General features: G+C 43.5%; 1 protein-coding gene across 3 annotated transcripts in view; it reads left to right on the forward strand.

The window, feature by feature from the left end:
- The window catches only part of LOC109900394 (kelch-like protein 29), a 289,438-nt gene that overhangs the window by 236,536 nt on the left and 25,615 nt on the right, over positions 1-27,287 (forward strand). For all 3 annotated transcript variants that reach the window (XR_004211945.1, XM_031837522.1, XM_031837523.1), the window contains exons 7-9: positions 9,322-9,518; positions 23,318-23,430; positions 23,615-23,761. Coding sequence is in view for 2 of the 3 variants with exons in the window: in XM_031837522.1 (XP_031693382.1) it covers positions 9,322-9,518; positions 23,318-23,430; positions 23,615-23,761 (457 nt within the window). In the remaining variant the exon portion in view is untranslated. The remainder of the gene's footprint in view (positions 1-9,321; positions 9,519-23,317; positions 23,431-23,614; positions 23,762-27,287) is intronic.

Consider the following 27,287-nt stretch of genomic DNA (forward strand, 5'->3'; position numbering starts at 1 on the left):
TCCAAGACTCACAACTGTAGGGGCTTTCAACCAAATGAACAAACTGTAGGTTACCATTAGTGTATTAAAAAGATGGGGACGCTTCAGAGTTGCAAACAGAGGAGAAAACAAACATGAGCCACATCTCTCACCACCACACTACTCTTTAGCCAATCACTATTTTCACAGGTTAATACCATTCTCCATGTTTCATTTGAAGTGGACCTGACTAGTTCCCCATGAGTCTATCCCTCACATGTCTCTGGGCTGTTTTGGTTCTATATTATGTGGGTGTGTTTGTGCAAGTGAGTGTGTGTATGCTGATGTGATTGGAGGTTTTACCTGCCAGTGCTAGGATGTGTTCCTTGGTTGTTCCTGTGTTTGCGAAGTGTATGTGTGTGTGTGTTGGGGGGGATGTTTTCTTCAAGCTGAGCCAAAGCCATCTCCTAGCGTCCTCACCCTGACTTCAGGTTCTTGCAGGTGTCCCGCAACCAATGTTCCCTCGTCTCCTTGACATGTGTGTTTGTTCTCCTGTGCACCGCGTGCAGACAGACAGACAAAGACTAGGGAGAGAGAGACACTGTACATTACAATAGGAAGCGCCAGTCTAAAATCTGAGGGAGGCTGCCTGCTAGTTGCCCTGCAGCCAAGCTGGCTCTATTGTGAGTTCATCAGAGGGCGCCACGCTGCTTATCAGACATGGAGGCGAGCCAGCCAGGAGATGCTTTGTGTGTGTCACTCACATCAGCATGCACAACACACAGGCCAGAAGAACACACTCTCTCACACACACACACACAAACAGTTGTTCTTGCTGAATGGGGACGGGCACTGAGAGAATAGCGAGCACCAGCCCTCTCTCAACCACACCCTACTCATATTCACACATACAGTGCACATCCACACGGCACACAACCCACAACCTTCAGTTTGCTACAGACAGACTTGTGTTGGTGGAGCTGTCGATAGGATTCCCCTGTTTCTCTCCCTTATCTGAGCCAAAGTTAGGTTGTGCATAGAGAAAAGGTCCCTAGAAAGTCACAAAGTCCCCATAGGAATGGAAATCATTTGTATCAGGTTAGGTTCATCTGCCTACCTGTCTACCTGTCTGCCTGCCTGCCTGCATACGTTCTTATATTGTACTTGCTTAATTTGGCTGCTTGATAGAGAAAATTCTCATTAAATGTATAATTTATTGTAAAACGACATTAATTTGTCATCCTAACGTGGGCCTTTCTTATCTAGATTAAATCAACAATAGAAATTCCCATTTAACCGTGCAGTTAGTGGTATAATCCATGAATATGTATGTTATACTAATCAATAATTGTATAACTTTTATAATGGTATAATTATGAGTCATATAAGTTCAAGTTGTTATGACGTTGTCGGAATTCATCACGGCATGTACAGTACAGTGCAAATAGAACGATACATGCTCTTGACTTGTGCATGTGGCACCTCTCGGTTTTATTGGCGTGTTTACTGCCAAACACAACACAGAGAGAGGGAGGTCGAGCGACCAAGAAAAAGCCGTGCCATTTTAGCTCTGGCTCTCTGTTGCGCAGTGTGGTAGGGTGTCACTGAGTTGGTTAAAGAGAGCGAGAGAGAAAGAGCGACGGAGAGCGAGAGAGAAACCAGAGGGAGAGGGAGAAGAGAAGGTCCCCGCCAAGGGTCCTGTCATTGAGTTACAGCGTCTCTGTACCATTCAGGTCACTTTCCATCTCCTGTGGAATTATGCTGATGCCACACATGCCCCGCACCGAGTCCAGATCTTTATGAGGTCGAATGAAAGAGAGAAACGCCCTCTTCACGCTCTCCCTGTGCTGCCCACTACCTCCCGCTATCGAGGTACTCACTGCTGTCGGGACTCCCTGTCAGAGCCTCATAAACTACCACAGCGTGTGTGTGTGTGTGCATATGCACGTGCTTTTGCGTGTGTGCGTGCGTGGGCAGGTGCAGGCCTGTATAACTCCTGTGTTATCCAGACAGCCAGCCTTCACTCAGAGAGAGAGAGTAGAGATGTAATATCAGAGGTTGAGCACCTCTTCCACACACACACACACACACACACACACAGAAGAAATGTGAGTCTAAATTGGAACATATGCCCAGCTGGCACTTTGTGAAGTGGCTAAGTAATGATGAAATTCTTGTTTACATTCAGGAAAGTCGTTTTCATTTAGTAGGTTATGGTGATTCCTTTTTTAGTTAAGTAAATTGCAGAGTAATTTAGAAAATGGTTTTGAAATATAATTTTTTATATGATTATATTTGAATCATTAAAGCTACAGGATGTGAGTTTGGGTGAGATGAGGTTTCTGGGTGGCACTTTATTTGGATAGATGCTCTACAGACTATCTGTAACATTTCAACTATCCACTAACCCTAACCCAGGCTTGAACCCTAACCCTTGCACTAACTTTTATTTTAAACCTAAACTTAACCTTAGCAAGCAGTTGCTTATCGACAGATAGTTTGTTCCATCTACAGATGGAAAATCCGGACGATCCAAATAAATTGTGACCATTTTCTGTATCATACCCAGGATGTAGTCCTAGCTATTTCCTGTTGGCAGCATTTTTTAAATATTCATAATATTTAAAAAATGTTGTCGATATTTAATGTACTTTATAAAACACAAATTTATAGTCCGTTTGGTGAAAGGATCAGTACAATTAGATTATGATAGATGAGTAGCAATTATTGATTGTGCAAAATGATCACTAAAGATTAACCTTTATTTTAGTAGGCAAGTCAGTTAAGAACAAATTCTTATTTTCAATGACGGCCTAGGAACAGTGGGTTAACTGCCTGTTCAGGGGCAGAACGACAGATTTTGTACCTTGTCAGCTCGGGGATTTGACCTTTCTGTTACTAGTCCAATGCTCTAACCACTAGGCTACCCTGCTGTCCATACAGTTGAACTGATGATATATAACTTTAATCTCGTCAATTTTATGTAAATCATAAAAAATCTGACTTTGTTAAATTTCCCACCCTTGTAGACAATAGTATTGTATTTTGATAAAATCTTAAAGGAACTCTGTCTGTCTGAGTGTCTGTCTGTCTGAGTGTCTGTCTGAGTGTCTGTCTGAGTGTCTGTCTGAGTGCCTGTCTGTGTGCCTGTCTGAGTGCCTGTCTGAGTGCCTGTCTGAGTGCCTGTCTGAGTGCCTGTCTGAGTGCCTGTCTGAGTGCCTGTCTGAGTGCCTGTCTGAGTGCCTGTCTGAGTGCCTGTCTGAGTGCCTGTCTGAGTGCCTGTCTGAGTGCCTGTCTGAGTGCCTGTCTGAGTGCCTGTCTGAGTGCCTGTCTGAGTGCCTGTCTGAGTGCCTGTCTGAGTGCCTGTCTGAGTGCCTGTCTGAGTGCCTGTCTGAGTGCCTGTCTGAGTGCCTGTCTGAGTGCCTGTCTGAGTGCCTGTCTGAGTGCCTGTCTGAGTGCCTGTCTGAGTGCCTGTCTGAGTGCCTGTCTGAGTGCCTGTCTGAGTGCCTGTCTGAGTGCCTGTCTGAGTGCCTGTCTGAGTGCCTGTCTGAGTGCCTGTCTGAGTGCCTGTCTGAGTGCCTGTCTGAGTGCCTGTCTGAGTGCCTGTCTGAGTGCCTGTCTGAGTGCCTGTCTGAGTGCCTGTCTGAGTGCCTGTCTGAGTGTCTGTCTGAGTGTCTGTCTGAGTGTCTGTCTGAGTGTCTGTCTGAGTGTCTGTCTGAGTGTCTGTCTGAGTGTCTGTCTGAGTGTCTGTCTGAGTGTCTGTCTGAGTGTCTGTCTGAGTGTCTGTCTGAGTGTCTGTCTGAGTGTCTGTCTGAGTGTCTGTCTGAGTGTCTGTCTGAGTGTCTGTCTGAGTGTCTGTCTGAGTGTCTGTCTGAGTGTCTGTCTGTCTGAGTGTCTGTCTGAGTGTCTGTCTGAGTGTCTGTCTGAGTGTCTGTCTGAGTGTCTGTCTGAGTGTCTGTCTGAGTGTCTGTCTGAGTGTCTGTCTGAGTGTCTGTCTGAGTGTCTGTCTGAGTGTCTGTCTGAGTGTCTGTCTGAGTGTCTGTCTGAGTGTCTGTCTGAGTGTCTGTCTGAGTGTCTGTCTGAGTGTCTGTCTGAGTGTCTGTCTGAGTGTCTGTCTGAGTGTCTGTCTGAGTGTCTGTCTGAGTGTCTGTCTGAGTGTCTGTCTGAGTGTCTGTCTGAGTGTCTGTCTGAGTGTCTGTCTGAGTGTCTGTCTGAGTGTCTGTCTGAGTGTCTGTCTGAGTGTCTGTCTGAGTGTCTGTCTGAGTGTCTGTCTGAGTGTCTGTCTGTCCTTCAGCGTTGATGTATCTCCCTCCTCTTTCGTATTAAACTTGTCAGAAATTGCCAGTCGTCCCGAACCTGCTACTTGAATGATGTAACAAGCCCGGCACTCACCCACCAAAAACCTATTACCTCCCCTTTAGAGGCTGCTGCTGCTCAGCCCAGAAAGACCACAGACCAACGATCACCCCCAGTAATTCCATTTTCCCCATCTGGAGTTTCAATAAGTATGCTCTGCACCCCCTTAATTTATGGGCACAGTGCATCTGGTGCAGCTCAGCGGCAGGGCCTAGTGTAAAGGCACACACTGTCTGAGCAGTCTCTCTTTCTGTTTTCATATGATTCTGTCTAGGGCTGTGATAATACCAGTATCGCAATGTTTTTTCCATGCTGAAAAAGATAACCGAAGCAGACCTGACTCTTTGGTCCCATAAAAACCTTCTGTATGTAAAATAAATACACTGAACAATAGGTCCACCCACTTGGGAGCCAGGCCCACCCAATCATGTTGTCGTTTTTTTTGTTTTGTTTGCACAAAAGACATAAATACTCCTCAGAACCCTGCCCCCTGTCCCCTCAGGCAATCCATCAGGTGAAGAAGCTGGATGTGGAGGTCCTGGGCTGCTGTGGTTACACATGGTCTGTGGTTTTGTGGCTGGTTGGAGATACTACCAAATTCTCTACAATGACATTGGAGGTGGCTTATGGTAGAGAAATAAACATCGGATTCTCTGGCAACAGCTCTGGTGGACATTCCTGCAGTCATCATGACAATTGTATGCTCCCTCAAAACTTGAGACCTCTGTGGCATTGTGTTGTGTGACAAAACTGCACATTTTAGAGTGGCCTTTTATTCTCCCCAGCACAAGGTGCACCTGTGTAATGATCATACTGTTTAATCAGCTTCTTGATATGCCACACCTGTCAGGTGGACGGATCATCTTGACAAAGGCTAAAATGCTCACCAACAGGGATGTAAAGACATTTGTGCACAACATTTGAGAGAAAGAAGCTTTTTTTTGTGCGAATGGAACATTTCTGGGATCTTTTATTTCAGCTCATGAAACCATAGGACCAACAATTTACACGTAGGCGTTTATGTTTTGGTTCAGCGTAAATGTGACTCCAACATGAGTTGTTTTCTTTAAAGAGGTTCTCGTATCGTCACAGCCCTAATTCTGTCTGAGCCCGGGCAGAGTCTCTGTTATGAGTCGGGGAGGAGAAAGTGAGACTAAAGCTTTTAGTCTTCCTTGTCAACATGTGCTCTCTGGGTGGTAGAATCCTCCAGCTGAGATTCCAGCAAGCGCGTACTATTCCCCTACTGCTGTCCTGTCAGTGAGACAGTATGCATTACCGTCTACCCATCAGGCAAAACTGAAACACATTCAAATAACATCCTTACAAGCCCGAATGACGTCATTTCAACCAGCTGTACTGTAAGCCATATATATGGTCACAGCAGTGGAGAGCATAAACAAACCTAGACTCTGCTCTGAAAGATCCTCTGATGAGTGTCGACAAATCTGAACAAGACTTCTGTCCTCCTCATCCTCTGTCTCTACTGGAAGCCCTAGCCATAAAAATAATAGTCCAAAATCCTAATCCTTTTCTTTTGTCCAATTTTATTCTCTTCTATAGCACGGTTTACTCCACTCAATGCTTTGCGCTTAAGACAAAAAACAGCAGTGTGTCCACAGGTTTGGGGTGTAGAAACACTAACTATAATCAGTTATGTTACCAGCTAAAATATTGTAATCAGATTACAGATACTTTTAAAAAAATCTAGATGATTACTTCTTGGATTACATTACAAAAAAAATACAATGACACCTTTCTGTTTTCTCAATGACATTTAAGTCCAGCATTAAAAAAGGTGCACGTGTGAGTTTGTTCCACCTGAGCGAGACTGACCACAAGTCAGAGACCACTATGAAGATGGATCCCTTTTGCCTTCTTCTAATGCCTCTTAATTAAGGGGAAAGTAATCCAAAAGTAAGAAAGTCATGTTATGTTACTGAGTTTGGGTAACCCAAAAGTTATTACAATTTTGGACAGGTAATTAGTAACTATAATGGATTACATTTAGAATAACCTGTCCAGCTCAGGATATGATTCTGAACCGCAATGCCCACAATGTCATGGGTTAATTAACCTAACTATTAGCTGTGCCACTCTGCGGCTGCTCAAAACACGCTCATGATACAAGTGAACGTGTTGGGCCTCGTGTGGCTCAGGGTTGTTACTGTATTCGTTAAACTTCAGGAGGGGTGTCTGAAGTGGCCTCCTCTTCTCATCTCATTTCCTTCATCTGCAATCATCTGAAAACACATTGTTGGGACAGGGGAAAGCAATGTAGTGGATGCCCAGGTATTTGCTTGGAGAGGAAACCACTTTATGACTATTGAGATGCCGCCATGGACCCATTACTGTCACTCTGCACACCTGGACGTGCCTCAATAGAGAGACACAATAGCTAACCCACCTCACCCATTGTCATGAATGTAGCCTCAAAAAGCCTCCAATACAAAACAAACAAACAAACAAACACAAAGTAAACTCTAATTACCTCGTCAAACGGGCAGGCACGCTATGTTAAATCCATGTTTGATTCATTTTTTGCTGGTGACAGAATAATAAAACAAGTAACATTTAGTTTTCTCCCACAAAAGTGTATATTTTGGATGAGCTTGGATTCCTTTGAGCACACAGAGTAAAATGTCTGCGGGAATCAGGGCATTTCCCCAGCTGAAATGTGAGAAAACATGGTGAATGTGGTCCCTATAAGATAGTCATTTTACACAAGGACACATTAGAGACCCATATATGACACATCCCCTCTCTTTCTGCTCCCCCTTTCTGACAGTCTAGCGCTGAATGAAATACTCTTTCTTCGGAAAAGAGTGGTGCGTTTTTCGTAAACAGATTCCTCTCTCAATTTCTCCCTCTTGTTTTACTCTCCCTTGCTCTCTCCCTTTCTATCCCTCTTTTACATGAAAAAAAAAACAAGTCTGCAATCAGATGCAGCAGTATAAACAGCCACCTCTGTGAGAAGAGGCGGAAAGACCATTTCCATAACAAAAACACTCAGGCAAAACAAATTGCCACTCGAGCCGATTCCCATTGCACTAATTGACCTGGTTGATGAGCATGCTCTTGTTTTATATATATATATATATATATATTTTTCCTTTTTCTTCTTCTTCCTCCCTTCCCCACCATCGCTTAACCCTGGACTACACCCCCAACCTCCCCCTCCTCCCCCCTTTTATCTAGCTTTAGTACCGCCACAGCATAGGGCGGGAAGGCAATAACATAACAACACTATGGCTTTTTGCTTTGCAGGAGGAAAATAATAACTGTCTTGGTCTTTCCAGCCTCCCATGTCCATCTATGCAGAGACAGATCCCCATTGTCTTATTTATTTTTGCGTTGTCCTTCTCCTCCCCTTCTCTCACCTCCTAAGATGGCTCAATGACTACTAATGTCAACTACGTTCATATACAGGCATACAGGCTACTGGTGAATGTGGCAGCGAGCTGGGGGCAGAGGCTTTGGGCTTTGGGTTTAGGTGTGCTGGGGGGCAGGGGGGGGGGATCTCTTATTTAAAAGACCCAGGAACAGTCATGGACCCCATCCCCAACCCCACCTAATCCCTCCCAACCCTCCCCCTCTGAAGGATGGCTGCTGGTCCCTGTGGATGAACCAACCCTCTTCCTCTCACCCCCCCCCCCTTTCTCTCACTCTCTCTCCCACTCCTTCCTCTTCACTCTAACCATCCTGTCCATACGTCTGTGTCCGTCTGTCTGCATCCTGCATCAAAACCGTGTCTGACTGTATGCTCTGATAAAGCTATTTTATCGACTCTCACACCAACCCAGTAAGAGACATTACCACTTGAAACAGACAGACACTGAGCATTATGCAGTGTAGCCAGTCGATATGAGCAACAGAAGGAGAATACACCCCATCCATCTCAATCGTTGGTAGTTTTCATATTGTTTATGTCCACAGCCCTCGGGGGAAGGACACAGTATCTCACACTGCATTCTGGGGCATTGATTCTGTTTATTTTGCCCTTGACTAGATTATGTTGTGTCACATGGGACATTAAGGCATAGAGTTAGAACACATCAACTAATTACTGATCCTGATGATGTCACAATGCAGGCCGGACTCTAACGCAACCACTCGCCATGAGGCCCGGGAGGACTACATTAGCTAGAGATGGCCAACCTAGCACCACAGTATATGGCTATATGAATCTGATTTGTAGCATTGATATACAGCACACAGGATAGTCATACAGTATTGTAATAATAATAATAAAATAATATATGTATTTTATGTTGCGCTTTTCATGACAAAACAGAATCTCAAAGTTATATTATTTAAAAAAAAACACAAAAGCACAAAAATAAATCAAATTATCTGCCAGATTCTTGGGAGACTGGCTTCAAAATTGTAGTATTGGGCGCATCAGGATGCAAGCATTCAGACATGGCACAGCTAACATAGCTTAAGGTCTTCCATTACAATAACATTGAAACATCAGACAGCTACAGTAACATACCTAGTGGTTTTCCAATCTGTCAGTGCATGTGTGGTTTTTATCACCCCCTCCCATCCCTCTCTCATCTGTCTGCCATTAGCATGTATGCATCTTCTTGAATATCTATGCATACATGACAACACATGTCAAAGCATGCCTTTTTGGATATTAATTTGCCATGATGAAGACAAACACATTACTTGTGCTTTCCTAATCCTTGTTTTGAGAGAACTGTTTTGTTTCAGATGGAGCACAAACTACCATAACTGTGTGCTGTTACAAACCTTAGTCGCTTACCATAAAAACAATAGACTCCAAAAATAAAATTCTCTACCTTTTCTTTTTCTTTTGTGTTCAATTGTATTGATTCTGCTATTTTTCCCTTGTTTTGTAAAGACCCAGGTTGTGTGTGTGCGAGTGTATGTGAGTGTGTGTGTATCTGTGTGTAGCTCTTGTCCTAGTTGTGTGTATGTGTGTGTGTGTGTGTGTGCGTCTCTTCGGTGTCTAACTCCCGTCTACCGTGGTTGGTTGGTCAGGTCGTCAGGGGAGACGAGGAGCGGGGAGAAGCTAGAGCTGCAGATGAGCAACATTGGAGCTGACGTGTTGGAGCTGCTGCTGGAGTTTGTCTACACGGGCTCTCTGGTCATCGACTCAGCTAACGCCAAGACACTGCTAGAGGCCGCCAACAAGTTCCAATTCAACACCTTCTGCAAAGTCGGTGTGTCCTTCCTAGGTATGTACCTATGACATACAGTTGAAGTTGGAAGTTTACCTAAGTTTACCTTAGCCAAATACATTTCAACTCAGTTTTTCACAATTCCTGACATTTAATCCTCTTGATTTTAAGAATGTGAAATGTCAGAAAAATAGTAGAGAGAATGATTTATTTCAGCTTTTATTTATGTCAGAAGTTTACATACACTCAATTAGTATTTGGTAGCATTGCTTTCAGATTGTTTAACTTGGGTCAAACGTTTCGGGTAGCCTTCCACAAGCTTCACACAATAAGAATTTTGGCCCATTCCTCCTGACCGAGCTGGTCTAACTGAGTCAGGTTTGAAGGCCTCCTTGCTCGCACACACTTTTTCAGTTCTGCCCACAAATTTTCTATGGGATTTTTTTATTTTTTATTTACCTTTATTTAACTAGGCAAGTCAGTTAAGAACAAATTCTTATTTTCAATGACGGCCTAAGAACAGTGGGTTGTCTGCCTGTTCAGGGGCAGAACGACAGATTTGTACCTTGTCAGCTCGGGGGTTTGAACTTGCAACCTTCCGGTTACTAGTCCAACACTCTAACCACTAGGCTACGCTGCCGGTCAAGGCTTTGTGATGGCCACTCTAATACTTTGACTTTGTTGTCCTTAAGCCATTTTGCCACAACTTTGGAAGTATGCTTGGGGTTATTGTCCATTTGGAAGACCCATTTGTGACTAAGCTTTAACTTCCTGTCTTGAGATGTTGCTTCAATATATCCACATAATGTTCCATCCTCATGATGCATTTATTTTGTGAAGTGCACCAGTCCCTCCTCCAACAAAGCACCCCCACAACATGATGATGCCACCCCCTCGCTTCACGGTTGGGATGGTGTTCTTCGGCTTGCAAGCCTCCCCTTTCCTCCAAACATAACGATGGTCATTATGGCCAAACAGTTCTATTTTTGTTTAATCAGACCAGAGGACATTCCTCCATGTGCAGTTGCAAACTGTAGTCTGGCTTTATTATGGCGGTTTTGGAGCAGTGGTTTCTTTCTTGCTTAGCGGCGTTTCAGGTTATGACGATTTAGGACTCGTTTTATTGTGGATATAGATACTTTTGTACCTGTTTCCTCCAGCATCTTCACAAGGTCCTTTGCTGCTGTTCTGGGATGAACGCACAAAGTCTCCTTCCTGAGCGGTATGACGGCTGCGTGGTCCCATGGTTTTTATACTTGTGTACTATTGTTTGTACAGATGAACATGGTACCTTCAGCCGTTAGGACATTGCTCCCAGGGATGAACTAGACTTATAGAGGTCTAAAAAAATGTCTTGGCTGATTTATTTTGATTTTCCCATGTTGTCAAGCAAAGAGTCACTGAGTTTGACGGTAGGCCAAGAAATACATCCACAGGTACACCTCCAATTGACTCAAATGATGTCAATTAGCCTGTCAGTAGCTTCTAAAGCCATGACATCATTTTCTGATATTTTCCAAGCTGTTTAAAGGCACAGTGTAAACTTCTGACCCACTGGAATTGTGATACGGTGAATTATAAGTTAAATAATCTGTCTGTAAACAATTTTTGGAAAAATTACTTGTCATGCACAAAGTAACCGACTTGCCAAGTAACCGACTTGCCAAAACTATAGTTTAATAATACATTTGTGGAGTGGTTGAAAAACAAGTTTTAATGCCTCCATCCTAAGTGTATGTAAACTTCTGACTTCAACTGTAGGGTGTGGAGTGTGGGGGGATGTGGGTAAATAGGTGTCTCTTCACACTAAGCCTAAGTTTCTGTCTTTGGCACATAGTCCCTCGCACCCTTTCTGACAGGTGTCCAAATTTAGCGTAAGTCCCCCCCCCCCCCCCCCCCCGAAGTAAAAGAGAGAGACATCATTTTGCTCCTTATCTCGGTCTGTCTCTAGGTCTGTCGCTCTTTCTCTCCTCTCGGCCCTGAGGAGTTGGGAGGCGCCAGGACAAAAGGTCAGGGAACAATTGTCAGTTATATGTCCAGCATAAGCTATGATAGAACCCACAGATCACCAGACCGATCGATACCTACACACGGGGGAGGGGTGTGGGTCGTATGGGTCTTGGAAAAGGAGGTTGGGGGATCGGTGTTTGGATGGATGGGCGGGGAAAGCCCAGGGGTCAACCGAGGAGCAGATGCGTACTCATGGGTTTAGGAGGTCAAGGGACTGGGAGACGGTAAATGTCAGATTATACCTACCATTTAATAGAGATGGTTGGGTAGATGTGGAGAGAGCTCTAAGACAAGGATAGGATGTCTGGCAATGGGATGAAAAAGGTCAGAGTAGTAAAAGGGAGGGGGAAGACAGTGAAAAAAAATATCGATTTGTTTTTCACGTTTCGTCCGACGATATGATATGGACAATATGGACCTGGAAAAACAGGGAAACCATTTGTAGTGTAGTCAGAGACTTCAGCCTGAACATGATTCATGACATTTGAGCATGTTAGAATAGAGACATAATACTGATACAGTGTATAACCTTGGAACAAAGACATTGATATCATGTCAGGGATATTGAAGTTCGCAACAAATGTACTGAAGAGATGCGGATTAAATTAACTTTGGCCATGGTGCATTGAGTTCATCAGATTTTTTTAGTGTGACAAACACACCTCAACACCAACTGATTTAACATATTATTTTGTCCATCATGTTAGAACAACTTCAAGTCACAAGAAATAAAACGTGGGAGGATTTACAACCGGTGGCTATGGAACCTTCCAGAGCCTGGAATAAAACTCCTTTATTCACTATGTCTGCAATCTGCTCCACTGAGTTTGAGATATTGCACACCATGTCACACGCACACACACACATGCCATGTAATAACAGATTGATACTGCACAGACTCTCTTAAAATATATATTTTTGTCACATGCGCCGAATACAACAGGTGTAGACCTTACAGTGAAATGCTTACTTTACAAGCCCTTCACCAACAATGCAGTTCAAGAAATAGTTTAAAAAAAAAAGATTTACTAAATAAACTAAAGTAAAAAAATCGAATCAATAAAAAAGTAACACAGTACATTTACATAACAATAACGAGGCTATACTGTATACAGGGGGTACCGGTGCAGAGTCAATGTGCGAGGGTACAGGTTATTCGAGATCATTTGTAAGGTGACTATGTGTAACGGATGTGAAACGGCTAGCTTGAAGTAGTTGCGCTAAATAGCGTTTCAATCGGTGCCGTCACATGCTCTGAGACCTTGAAGTAGTTGTTCCCCCTTTGCTCTGCAAGGGCCGCGGCTTTTGTGGAGCGATGGGTAACGATGCTTCGTGGGTGTCAGTTGTTGATGTGTGCAGAGGACCCCTGGTTTGTGCCCGGGTATGGGCGAGGGGACGGTCTAAAGTTATACTGTTACATATGCATAGTTAATAAACAGTGAATATTAGCAGTGTTGTTCAGCAGTCTTTTGTCTTGGGGGTATAAGTTGTTAAGAAGCGTTTTGGTTCTAGACTTGGTGATCCGGTACCGCCTTGCCAGGCGGTAGCAGAGAGAACAGTCTATGACTTGGGTGACTGGAGTCTTTGACAATTTTTTGGGCCTTCCTCTGACACCGCCTATATGTAAGTCCTGGATGTCAGGAAGCTTGGCCCCAGAGTGATGTAGTGGGCCGTACGCACTACCCTCTGTAGCACCTTACGGTCAGATGCCGAGCAGTTGTCATACCAGGCAGAGATGAAACTGGTCAGGATGCTCTCGATGGTGCAGCTGTATAACTTTTTGAGCATATGGGGACCCATGCCAAATCTTTTCAGTCTCCTGTCGTGCCCTCTTCACAACTGTCCTGGTGTGTTTTGGACCATGATAGTTTGTTGGTGATGTGGACACCAAGGGACTTGAATCTCTCGACCAGCTCCACTTCAGCCCCGTCGATGTTAGATGGGGGCCTGTTCAGCCCTCCACCTCCTTTGTCTTGCTCACATTGAGAGAGAGGTTGTTTTCCTGGCATCATACAGCCAGGTCTCTGATCTCCTCACTATAGGCTGCCTCATCGTTGTCGGTGATCAGGCCTACTGGACCACTGTTGTGTTGTCCGCTAACTTAATGATGGTGTTGGAGTCATGCTTGGTCACGTACTGTAGTTGTGGAGTACAGGAGGGGACTAAGCACGCAACCCTGAGGGGCCCCAGCGTTGAGGATCAGCATGGCAGATGTGTTGTTGCCTACACTTACCCCTTGGGGGCAGTCCATCAGGAAGTCCATGATCCAGTTTCAGAGGGAGGTGTTTAGTCCCAGGGTGCGTAGCTTAGTGATGAGCTTTGTGAGCACTATGGTGTTGAATGCTGAGCTTTAATCAATGAACACATACAGGTTCCTCTTGTCCAGGTGGGAAAGGGCAGTGTGGAGTGCTATTGAGATTAAACAAAATCAAATGTTATTTGTCACATGCCGAATACCACAGGTGTAAACCTTACAGTGAAATGCTTACTTACAAGCCCTTAACCGACGATGCAGTTTTAAGAAAAATACCGCCCCAAAAATCTTTGCGTCATCTGTGTATCAGTTGGGGCAGTATGCGAATTGGAGTGGGTCTAGGGTTTATGGCATGGTGGTGTTGATGTGAGCCATGACCAGCCTTTAAAAGCACTTCATGGATACCGATGTGAGTGCTATGGGGCGGTAATCATTTAGGCAGGTTACCTTCGCTTTCTTGGGCACAGGAACTCTGGTGGTCTGTTTGAAACATGTAGGTATTACAGACTCGGCCAGGGAGAGGTTGAAAATGACACTTGCCAGTTGGTCCGTGCATGCTCTGAGTACACGTCCTGGTAATCCGTCTGGCCCCTCGGCTTTGGGAATGTTGACCTGTTTAAAGGTCTTTCTCACATCGGCTACGGAGAACGTGATCACACAGTCGTCCGGAACAGCTGGTGCTCTCATGCATGCTTCAGTGTTGCTTGCCTCAAAGAGAACATAAAATGCATTTAGCTCGTCTGTTAGGCTCGCGTCGGCACTTTTACTGAAACGTTGATTAATGTACAGTGTCCTTGAAAAATAAACTCAAACTCAATAGTTTTCAAGCCCTGACACATCCGACGAGCGTCAGAGCCAGTGTAGTAGGATTCAATCTTAGTCCTGTATTGATGCTTTGCCTGTTTGATGGTTCATCTGAGGGCATAGCGGGATTTCTTATAAGCGTCAGATTATTGTCCCGCTCCTTGAAAGCGGCAGTTCTAGCCTTTAGCTCGGAAGTTTACATACACTTAGGTTGGAGTCATTAAAACTCGTTTTTCAACCACTCCACAAATGTCTATAGTTTTGGCAAGTCGGTTAGGACATCTACTTTGTGCATGAAACAAGTAATATTTTCAACAATTGTTTATAGACAGATTATTTCCCTTGTAATTCACTGTATCAGTGGGTCAGAAGTTTACATACACTAAATTGACTGTGCCTTTAACTTCTTGGCGCACCCATGCCTTTAGCGGGATCATTTTCGTCAACATCCGATGAATTGCAGAGCGCCAAATTCAAATTAAATTACGAAAAATATAACATTTTCATGAAATCAGAGGTGCAATATAGCAAAACACAGCTTAGCTTATTGTTAATCCACCTGTCTTGTCAGATTTCAAAAAAGCTTTACAGCAAAAGCTATCCAAGCGTTTATGTTAGGACATCTCTCTCAGCAACCAAAACATTACAAACAGCGAGCAGCAAAGTAGATTGGTCACGAAAGTCAGAAAAGCAATAAAATGAATCACTTACCTTTGATGATCTTCGGATGTTTGCTCTCACGAGACTCCCAGTTACACAATAAATGTTCCATTTGTTCGATAAAGATTATTTTTATATCCAAAATACCTCCATTTGGTTGGCGCGTTTTGTTCAGAAATCCACAGGCTCGAGCGGTCACGACGGGGCAGACGAAAATTCCAAATAGTATCCGTAAAGTTCGTAGAAACAAGCGTTTTTTATAATCAAACCTCAGGTTGTTTTTACAATAAATAATCAATAATACGCGATCTGAACGTTCTCGCTCATTTTTCAGAATAAAAGCCTGAAACTATGTCTAAAGATTGTTCACACCATGTGGAAGCCATAGAGAAAGGAATCTGGTTGATATCCCTTTAAATGGGGGGAAGGCATGCAATGGAACAGAGAGGTTTCAGGAAAAACAGCACTTCCTGGTGGATTTTCCTCCGTTTTTCACCTGCAATATCAGTTCTGTTATACTCAGACCGTATTTTGACAGTTTTGGAAACGTTAGAGTGTTTTCTATCCTAATCTGACAATTATATGCATATTCTAGATTCTGGGCCTGAGAAATTGTTAGTTTCATTTGGGTAAGTTTTTCATCCAAACATCAAAATACTGCCCCTTACACTCAAGTGGTTAAACAGCTTGGAACATTCCAGACAATATTATGGCTTTAGAAACTTCTGATAGGTTAATTGACATCATTTGAGTCAATTGGAGGTGTACCTGTGGATGTTTTTCAGGGCCTACCTTCAAACTCAGTGTCTCTTTGCTTGACATCATGGGAAAATCAAAAGAAATCAGCCAAGACCTCTGAAAAAAATTTGAGACCTCCACAAGTCTGGTTCATCCTTGGGAGCAATTTCCAAATACCTGAAGGTACCACGTTCACCTGTACAAACAATAGTACACAAGTATAAACACCATGGGACCACGCAGCCGTCACAACGGTCAGGGAGGAGATGCGTCTCCCAGAGATTAACGTACTTTGGTACGAAAAGTTCAAATCAATCCCAGAACAACAGCGAAGGACCTTGTGAAGATGCTGAAGGAAACCGGTACAAAGTATCTATTTCCACAGTAAAACAAGTCCTATTTCAACTTAACCTGAAAGGCCGCTAAGCAAGGAAGAAGCCACTGCTCCAGAACCGCCATAAAAAGCCAGACTACAGTTTGCACATGGGGACAAAGATCATACTTTTTGGAGAAATGTCCTCTGGTCTGATGAAATAAAAATAGAACTGTTTGGCCATAATGACCATCGTTATGTTTGGAGGAAAAAGGGAGAGGCTTGCAGTCACCATCCCAACCGTGTAGCGCGGGGGTGGCAGCATCATGTTGTGGGGGTGCTTTGCTGCAGGAGGGACTGGTGTACTTCACAAAATAGATGGCATCTTGAAGAAGGAAAACTATGTGGATATATTGAAGCAACATCTCAAGACATCAGTCAGGAAGTTAAAGCTTGGTCGCAAATGGGACTTCCAAATGGGCAATGACCCCAAGCATACTTCCGAAGTTGTGGCAAAATGGCTTAAGGACAACAAAGTCAATGTATTGGAGTGGCCATCACAAAGCCCTGACCTCAATCCTATAGAAAATTTGTGGACAGAACTGAAAAAGCGTGTGCGATCAAGTAGGACTTCAAACCTGACTTAGTTAGACCAGCTCTGTCAGGAGGAATGGGCCAAAATTCACCCAAGTTATTGTGGGAAGCTTGTGGAAGGCTACCCGAAATGTTTGACCCAAGTTAAATAATTTAACGGAAATGCTACCAAATAATACTTGAGTGTATGTAAACTTCTGACCCACTGGGAATGTGATGAAAGAAAGAAACGCTGAAATCATTCTCTCTCTATTATTTTTACATTTCACATTCTTAAAATAAAGTGGTGATCCTAACTGACCTAAAAGGGAATTTTTACTTGGATTAAATGTCAAGAATTGTGAATTGAAATGTATTTGGCTAAGGTGTATGTAAACTTACGACTTCAACTGTACGTACCTTCACTTTGGGGACGACGTCGTCAAAGCACTTATTGATGAAGCCGGTGACTAAGGTGGTTATACTCCTCAATGCCATTGGATGAATCCCGTAACATATTACAGTCTGTGCTAGCAAAACAGTCCTGTAGCGTAGCATCCACGTCATCTCAGACTTCCATATTGAGCGAGTCACCTCAGGTCAGTTATACCTCGAGACTTCTTTAATATTAGACATTGCGCACCAGCAGTTATTGACAAATAGACACACACCTCGCCCCTCTTCTTACCAGACGTAGCTGCTCTGTCCTGCCGATGCACGGAGAAGACAGCCAGCTCTATATTATCTGTGTCGTCGTTCAGCCACGTCTCGGTGAAACATAAGATATTACAGTTTTTAATGTCCCGTTGGTAGGATAGTCTTAACCGTAGATCGTCCAGCTTGTTTTCCAATGATTTCACGTTGGCCAATAATACCGAGGGTAGTGGGGATTTACTCACTTGCTGATGAATTCTCACAAGGCACCCAGACCTCCTGTATTTCCATCTTTTCTTCACACAAATTACGGGGATATGGGCCTGGTCTCTGGGAAGCAGTATATCCTTCGCGTCGGACTCATTAAAGAATAAATCTTTGTCCAGTTCGAGGTAAGTAATCATTGTTCTGATGACCAGAAGCTCTTTTCGGTCATAAGAGACGGTAGCAGCAACATTATGTACAAAATGATTTAAACAATGTGGAAAAAACAAAATAGCACAGTTGGTTAGGAGCCTGTAAAATTGAAGCCCCCCCGGCGCCATCTGAAAACCCGACGCAAATGAACCTGAATGAATGGTACCTGTGGAATCAATCCTATAGAAAATTTGTGGACAGAACTGAAAAAGCGTGTGCGATCAAGTAGGACTTCAAACCTGACTTAGTTAGACCAGCTCTGTCAGGAGGAATGGGCCAAAATTCACCCAAGTTATTGTGGGAAGCTTGTGGAAGGCTACCCGAAATGTTTGACCCAAGTTAAATAATTTAACGGAAATGCTACCAAATAATACTTGAGTGTATGTAAACTTCTGACCCACTGGGAATGTGATGAAAGAAAGAAACGCTGAAATCATTCTCTCTCTATTATTTTTACATTTCACATTCTTAAAATAAAGTGGTGATCCTAACTGACCTAAAAGGGAATTTTTACTTGGATTAAATGTCAAGAATTGTGAATTGAAATGTATTTGGCTAAGGTGTATGTAAACTTACGACTTCAACTGTACGTACCTTCACTTTGGGGACGACGTCGTCAAAGCACTTATTGATGAAGCCGGTGACTAAGGTGGTTATACTCCTCAATGCCATTGGATGAATCCCGTAACATATTACAGTCTGTGCTAGCAAAACAGTCCTGTAGCGTAGCATCCACGTCATCTCAGACTTCCATATTGAGCGAGTCACCTCAGGTCAGTTATACCTCGAGACTTCTTTAATATTAGACATTGCGCACCAGCAGTTATTGACAAATAGACACACACCTCGCCCCTCTTCTTACCAGACGTAGCTGCTCTGTCCTGCCGATGCACGGAGAAGACAGCCAGCTCTATATTATCTGTGTCGTCGTTCAGCCACGTCTCGGTGAAACATAAGATATTACAGTTTTTAATGTCCCGTTGGTAGGATAGTCTTAACCGTAGATCGTCCAGCTTGTTTTCCAATGATTTCACGTTGGCCAATAATACCGAGGGTAGTGGGGATTTACTCACTTGCTGATGAATTCTCACAAGGCACCCAGACCTCCTGTATTTCCATCTTTTCTTCACACAAATTACGGGGATATGGGCCTGGTCTCTGGGAAGCAGTATATCCTTCGCGTCGGACTCATTAAAGAATAAATCTTTGTCCAGTTCGAGGTAAGTAATCATTGTTCTGATGACCAGAAGCTCTTTTCGGTCATAAGAGACGGTAGCAGCAACATTATGTACAAAATGATTTAAACAATGTGGAAAAAACAAAATAGCACAGTTGGTTAGGAGCCTGTAAAATTGAAGCCCCCCCGGCGCCATCTGAAAACCCGACGCAAATGAACCTGAATGAATGGTACCTGTGGAATCAATTAAGATCAAACCAAGTTAGAATACCAAACACATTTGAACCTCGTTTGGTATTAATTAGATATAGAGACAGCTCTGTAAAGGTATTGATTGGTCTAGCTCTAGTTATTATTACACATTCTCACGCCCCCTCAGACTTCTCTCTCTCTCTCAGAAACAGTGAAAGCACATCTGCTCAATCAAACACCACATTAACAGACTACAGTTGTATTAGTTTCAGAAGGCTTTGTTTCCCTATTCAGCTTCAACACACTGAGTAAACTTTAGACTTTAACACTTTGTCACATCAACCCTGTTTTATTATAATATGTTGGTCTTGTAGTGGTGAGATTCTCCATGAGCTCTCCTGGTGAAATTTTTATAGGCAGCTTGCACACGCCTTTAACTAGGCAAGTCAGTTAAGAACAAATTCTTTTTTTCAATGACGGCCTAGGAACAGTGGGTTAACTGCCTGTTTAGGGGCAGAACGACAGATTTGTACCTTGTCAGCTCGGGGGTTTGAACTTGCAACCTTCCGGTTACTAGTCCAACGCTCTAACCACTAGGCTAACAAAATCCCATTTTCCCTAACCCATACTCTTAACCTAACCACAACCTTAAGCCCAAAAAACGAATCTTAACCCTCAACCTAACCCTAAGACAAAAAAAACAAATCATAGACCTAACCCTAGCTCCTAACCCTTAATGTAATTCTAACACTAATTCTGTGTGTTCTCACAAAATGTCCCCAGTTGGTCAAATGTTTGTTTTGTTTTCTATTCTTGTGGGGACTTGGCCAGTTAAACACGTCCATACATGCAGTGCCTTCAGAAAGCATTCACACCCCTTGACTTTTCCCGCATTTTGTTGTTACATCCTGAATTTAAAATGGATTACATTTAGATTTGTTTTGTCACTAGCCTACACACTAGCCCCATAATGTCAGTGGAGGTAACATTTAAAAAAATTTTTTTTTACAAATTGATTACAAATGAAAAGCTGAAATGGCTTTATTCAATAAGTACTAAACCCCTTTGTTAATGCAAGCCTAAATAAGTTCAGGGGTAAAACTTAGCTTAACAAGTCACATAATAAGTTGCATGGACTCACTCTGTGTGCAATAATAGTGTTTAGCATGATTTTCTATGACTACGTCATCTCTGTACCCCACACGTACAATTATCAGTAAGGTCCCTCGGTCGAACAGTGAATTTCAAACACAGATTCATCCACGAAGACCAGGGAGGCTTTCCAATGCCTCATAAAGAATGGCACCTATTGGTAGATGGGTATAAATAAAAACATCTGACTTAGAATAACGCTTTGAGCATGGTGAAGTTATGAATTACACTTTAGATGGTGTGTCAAAACACCCAGTCAATACAAAGATACAGGCGTCCTTCCTAACTCAGTTGCCAGAGATGAAGGAAACCCCTCAAATTTCACCATGAAGCCAATGGTGACTTTAAAACAGTTACAGAGTTTAATGGCTGTGTTTGGAGAAAATTGAGGATAGATCAACAACATTGTAGTTACTCCACAATACTAACCTAAATGACAGAGTGAAAAGAAGGAAGCCTGTACAGAATACAAATATTCCAAAACATGCATCCTGTTTTTCAGCAAGGCTCTAAAGTAATACTGCAAAACATTTGGCAAACATTTTTTGTCCTGAATACAAGGTGTTATGTGAGGGGCAAATCCAGTACAACACATGACTGAGTACCACTCACCATATTTTCAAGCATAGTGGTGGCTGTATCATGTTATGTGTATGCTTGTCATTGTTAAGGACTGGGGAGTTTCTCAGGATAAAAAAGAAACGGAATGGAGCTAAGCACAGGCAAAATCCCAGAGGAAAACCTGGTTGTCTGCTTTCCACCAGACACTGGGAGATGAATTTACCTTTCAGCAGGACAATAAGCTAAAACACCAGACCAAATCTACTCTGTTGCTTACCAAAAAGAATGTTCATGAGTGACCAGGTTACAGTTTTGACTTAAATCTACTTGAAAATCTATGGCTCGACCTGAAAATGGTTGTCAATACCCCATTTTATCATTATGGGGTATTGTGTGTAGATGAGTGAGAAAAAATAATTATTTAATCCATTTTGAATTCAGGCTGTAATGCAACAAAATGTGGAATAAGTCAAGGGGTATGAATACTTTCTGAAGGCAATGTATACACACACACACACACACACACACACACACACACACACACACACACACACACACACACACACACACAGAGTGCTCTGTGTTTATAGATGGGAGTTCTGGTGGTGTTCAGTACCAATGTCTCATTTGATTAGGCCTCACACTGTGGGCCCCAGTCTGACAATATGGACTTGTGGAAAAACAGGGAAACCATTTGTAGTGTAGTCAGAGACTTCAGCCTGAACATGATTCATGACATTTGAGCATGTTAGAATAGAGACATAATACTGGTACAGTGTATAACCTTGGAACAAAGACATTGATATCATGTCAGGGATATTGAAGTTCGCAACAAATGTACTGAAGAGATGCGGATTAAATTAACTTTGGCCATGGTGCATTGAGTTCATCAGATTTTTTTAGTGTGACAAACACACCTCAACACCAACTGATTTAACATATTATTTTGTCCATCATGTTAGAACAACTTCAAGTCACAAGAAATAAAACGTGGGAGGATTTACAACTGGCGGCTATGGAACCTTCCAGAGCCTGGAATAAAACTCCTTTATTCACTATGTCTGCAATCTGCTGCACTGAGTTTCTGAGAAATTGCACACCATGTAACACAGACACTCACGTCATATAATAACAGATTGGTACTGCACAGACTCTCCTCACACCCACACAAATGAACCTGAATGAATGGTACCTGTGGAATCAATTAAGATCAAACCAAGTAAGGATACCAAACACATTTGAACCTCGTTTGGTATTGATTAGATATAGAGACAGCTCTGTAAAGGTATTGATTGGTCTAGCTCTAGTTATTATTACACATTCTCACGCCCCCTCAGACTTCTCTCTCTCTCTCTCTCAGAAACAGTGAAAGCACATCTGCTCAATCAAACCCCACATTAACAGACTACAGTTGTATTAGTTTCAGAAGGCTTTGTTTTTCTATTCAGCGTCAACACACTGAGTTGACTTTAACAGACACTTTGTCACATCAACCCTGTTTTATTATAATATGTTGGTCTTGTAGTGGTGAGATTCTCCATGAGCTTTCCTGGTGATAATTGTATAGGCAGCTGGTTCACTCACTCACTCACTCACTCACTCACTCACTCACTCACTCACTCACTCACACACAGCTCTGTGCTTATAGATGGGAGATCTTGTGGTGGTCAGTACCAATGTGTCTCATTTGATCAGGCCTCACACAGTGGGCCCCAGCCCAGGGCTGTGTGTGAAACGTCTGTACCTGCAGTACTAATCCCTGCTATGCCTTCCCAGTCTCCTGGCCCTGCTCAGTGGGCACCTAGCGATCGATTCCCCTTGTTGTTTGTCCCTTGAGCTGTTTGAGTTATTACACTCTCTCCCTAGCCCCAGATATACACACAGATAGACCAAAGCTCTCCCCTCTTTCTCTCTCCCTTCCCCCATCCTGACTTTTTAATGGATGTGTGAATGACAATCTCTCCATCTCTCCCCTTTTTTCCTCTCTCTCTCTCTCTCTCTCTCTCTCTCTCTCTCTCTCTCTCTCTCTCTCTCCTTTCCCCACATTTTCTCTCCTTTCCTTTCCCCACATTTTCTCTCCTTTCCTTTCCCCACATTTTCTCTCCTCTCCTTTCCCCACATTTTCTCTCCTCTCCTTTCCCCACATTTTCTCTCCTTTCCTTTCCCCACATTTTCTCTCCTCTCCTTTCCCCACATTTTCTCTCCTCTCCTTTCCCCACATTTTCTCTCCTCTCCTTTCCCCACATTTTCTCTCCTTTCCTTTCCCCACATTTTCTCTCCTCTCCTTTCCCCACATTTTCTCTCCTCTCATTTCCCCACATTTTCTCTCTCTCTCCCTTCTCTCTCTGCAGAGAAACAGCTAACAGCAGGGAACTGTCTAGGTGTGCTGGGCATGGCTGAGGCTATGCGATGTACAGAGCTCCACAACATGGCCAAAGCCTTTGCACTCCAGAACTTCCCTGAGGTAGGTGGATTTACTGAATGAACAAATCGATGGATGGATGGGTGGATAAATGCATTAATGAATACATGCATGAATGAATTCATAAGATGTTCATAAAAAAAGACCCATACCACCTACCGAACATGATTAAAACCAGGATAATTTTTTATTTATCCCAATCAAGTTTCAACCCTTTGTGCTGTAGGCAGCAGGTCAGGAGGAGATTCTGAATGTGTCTAAGGAGGACCTGGTGGCCTACCTGTCTAATGACAGCCTCAATACCAAGACTGAGGAACTGGTCTACGAGACTGCAATCAATTGGATCAAACGAGACCCCACCTCCAGAGTACAGGTAAGGCAGGGAGGGTAGAGAGGTAGGAGGGAGTGGTTAAAATCAAATTGTGTTTCTCACATGCGCCGAACACAACGGGGTGTAGACGTTAGCGCGGAATGCTTACTTACGAGACCTTTCCCAATATGCAGAGTTACAAAGTAAATACAAATATAAAATAGTAACACAATAAATCCTGATAGCGAGGCTATGTACAAGGAGTACATGTACCAGGTCAATGTGCCGGGGTACGAGGTAGTTGAGGTAATATTTACATGTAGGTAGGGGTGAAAGTAACTAGGGAATCGGCATACATAATAAACAGAGTAGCAGCAGCGTAAGTGAAGATGGTGAACGGTTGTGTGTGTGGCGTTCTTACTGCCAGCATCGGTTTGTGGTGGTAAATAGACGGCTACGAATAATATAGATGTGAACTCTCTCGGAAGATAGTGTGGTCTACAGCTTATCATGACGTATTCTACCCCAGGCGAGGACATAAGACTGTAAAATCACCAGCAAATGTGATTTTAATTTGGAAATCTGTTCCAAAGTATTCCCACCCATAAGAGAGAGATTTGTGATCGTATACAAATATAAGCAAGGTTTGAAAGGATTGTTTTATCTGTCGTGGCTATTTATGGTCAATTTGCAGTCTATCCGCGGCTGAATCTAGTTGATGATATGTGGTCTGTGGCTTGGGTGGCTGGGGTCTTTTTTTTCTTCTTGGCTTTTCTCTCACACCGCCTGATATAGAGGTTCTGGATGGCAGGGAGCTCGGCCCCAGTTATGTACTGGGCTGTCCGCACCACCATCTGTAGCGCCTTGCGGTCGGATGCCAATCGGTTGCCATACCAAGCGAAAATGCAGCCAGTAAAGATGCTCTCAGTGGTGCAGCTGTAGAACATTTTGAGGATCTGAGGGCCCACGCCAAGTCTTTTCAGTCTCCTGAGGGGGAAAGAGGCGTTGTCGTGCCCTCTTCACGACTGTGTTGGTGTGTGTGTGGACACCGAGGAACTTGAAGCTCTCGATCCAGTCCACTACAGCCCCGTCAATGGGGGGGGGGGGGGGTCCATATCCTGCAGTCCACAATCAGTTCCTTTGTCTTGCTGACGTTGAGGGAGAGGTTGTTGTCCTGGCACCACACTGCCAGGTCTCTGACCTCCTCCCTATAGACTGTATCATCATCGTCTGTGATCAGGCCTACCACCATTGTGTCATCAGCAAACTTAATGATGGTGTTGGAGTCGTGCACGGCCAAGCAGTTGTGTGTGACCAGGGAGTACAGGAAGGTACTAAGCACGCACCTCTGAGGGGCCCCGTGTTGAGGGTCAATGTGGCCTCTGTCGCTAATAGGTCAAAGCAGTGGTTGAATTTGTACTGGTCCATTTTCAACATGTTCATTCAGCGTTTATGGGTACTCTACTGTAGTGTACTGTATGGCCTGGTTTGTTGTGGGAGTGCCATATAGCCCCACTGTGATCGAACCTGGTTAATCAGGACTTAATGCTGTTCTGACAACATCATCTGTTTACAGTATCATCACTCAGATTTGGGTCGCAGAGTTAGTGTTGGATCCATAAAGGTTTGCATCCTGCAGTGAGCTCCTCTCTGATCCATGTCCTCTTCTTCCACATTCATGGAGGTTGGTTAGTCGATGTGATGTATTGACCCTGAGACGTATCAATTTATTTGTTGAAGTGTGACCAGTGTCGGGGAAGCTACTCTGAAAATATAGTTTACTAAGCTACCAATTACTTTATACTGAAAGACGTTAAGCTACGCTAAAGTTACCCTTAAGAAATCCAGTATTTATTGTACTTGAATTACCTTGAAAAATAATTTCACTACGTCCAAACTACTTGGTGAGAAAATGTCATATCTAAAATCTTAAATTGTTATAGACTACAAGTTGCTAAAACAGATGGCTCTGTAGTCATATGTTAACTTAAATGTAATGTTTCTCATTAAACACATAAATGGTGTTTCAAGTGAGCTTTATAGGCAGGTCTGATGCCGAAAAAGAAAGGAACTGAATAGAACATTTCAAAAGTAGTGTGCCGTACACCACTACATGGCAAAGACAAGTGATGCACTACTGAAAACACCACCAAGCTACTGCAAAATGTCATTTAATTACTCGTTAAATGACATGTTGTTCACCACTCCCTAACACTGAGTGTGATCTAGTGGACACGAGCCTGGTTGCCGTCTCTGTTGAGCTAGTCTTCTTAGCTAACATTCCACTCCTTGAGTGGTGAGGAGTTTTGGCAAGTAACAGGAGAGGGAAGGAGTGGAATGTGAGCTAAGAAGACTGGTACCCAGACTAAGTGGACTATGCATATCTCAAGGATATGACATCATCTGATAGCGTTTTCATTGCCTTTCAAGACGGACCAAAACCCCAATTCAATCAACTGCAGATAAAGGGATGTTGCCTATACAAGTGGGTTCACTAAGAATGTTCAGACTGTATCACAGGTATTGGCTGTAAATCTAACCTACCGGAAGCAAGCTGATTCCCTCTCACGGATATTGTCATCATTGGACATGGTCAGTACCCACTTTTCTTTTATGTAAAAGCTTAAGTACGAGTCTCCCTCATTTTACAGATGCCTCATTTTTCAGGTGCAGGGCAGAGAATTTAGGTACAGGTAGAGAGAGAAGAGGACTGTAGCAGTCCTGTAGCAGTGTTTTTAATGTGTCTAGAGGAGGTAGTGTGGTTATAAATATAGCTAAAAGGGACTTCAAATGTCCTAGAGGATGATGGTAAGACTTTCCTGGGATGGTTTGTCTCTACACAGCTTTCAACTTATTGTGACCTTTTCTGGGATCTTGTCAAAGATATGAGTGATTCTGGTGTAGAAAAACAGATTTGGTGATGTGATCAGCACAATAATGGAACTAGGACATTCTGTGTGGGGGGGGGTAAATGGTTTGGTGTGTGTTTGGGGCAGTTTCACACACACAAGGACCTCTGCTCTTCTGAGGATCAAAGTCCGTCAGAAAGGCTTTGACCAGTTCACTTACGCTCGGTCAGCATTAATCTCACAGCCTATTGGACAGGAGAGAACAGCGAATCAGAGTATGGCAAGGGAACGAGGGGAAAGTGAAACGGACAGACACTTCACCTGCCGTCCACTCCTGTTCCTCCTTTCCTCCCTCTTCTCTGTCTCCTTGTTAAGTCCGAGATAAAAACTAATACCTTATAGCAGTCAGTGGTTTCTCAAATGGAGGGTCAGGACCCAATGGTGAGTTGCTGCTCATTCCTATTTGCGGCTGATTCCTTTTGGGTCACAGCTTTAGACTTGGGTCTCTGGTTTTGTTTACTCACAATAACACCTACCCAAAGGTGACATTTAGAGAGCGAGAGGGAGAAGGAAAGCGAGACAGTGAGAGGAGAGGGGCCCCAGTGTCCCTGTGCTCAGTAGGAATCAGATTTTCAGTGATGCTCTCTCTGCTGTGTGCCATGACATTATAGGAGTGGAGCTGTGATGGAGCTCAGGGCCAGTCTCAAATCTCTGGGCCATGTGTGACAGACACACTAAAA

Source organism: Oncorhynchus kisutch, linkage group LG12 (assembly GCF_002021735.2).
Source record: "Oncorhynchus kisutch isolate 150728-3 linkage group LG12, Okis_V2, whole genome shotgun sequence".
Taxonomy (NCBI): Eukaryota; Metazoa; Chordata; class Actinopteri; order Salmoniformes; family Salmonidae; genus Oncorhynchus; species Oncorhynchus kisutch.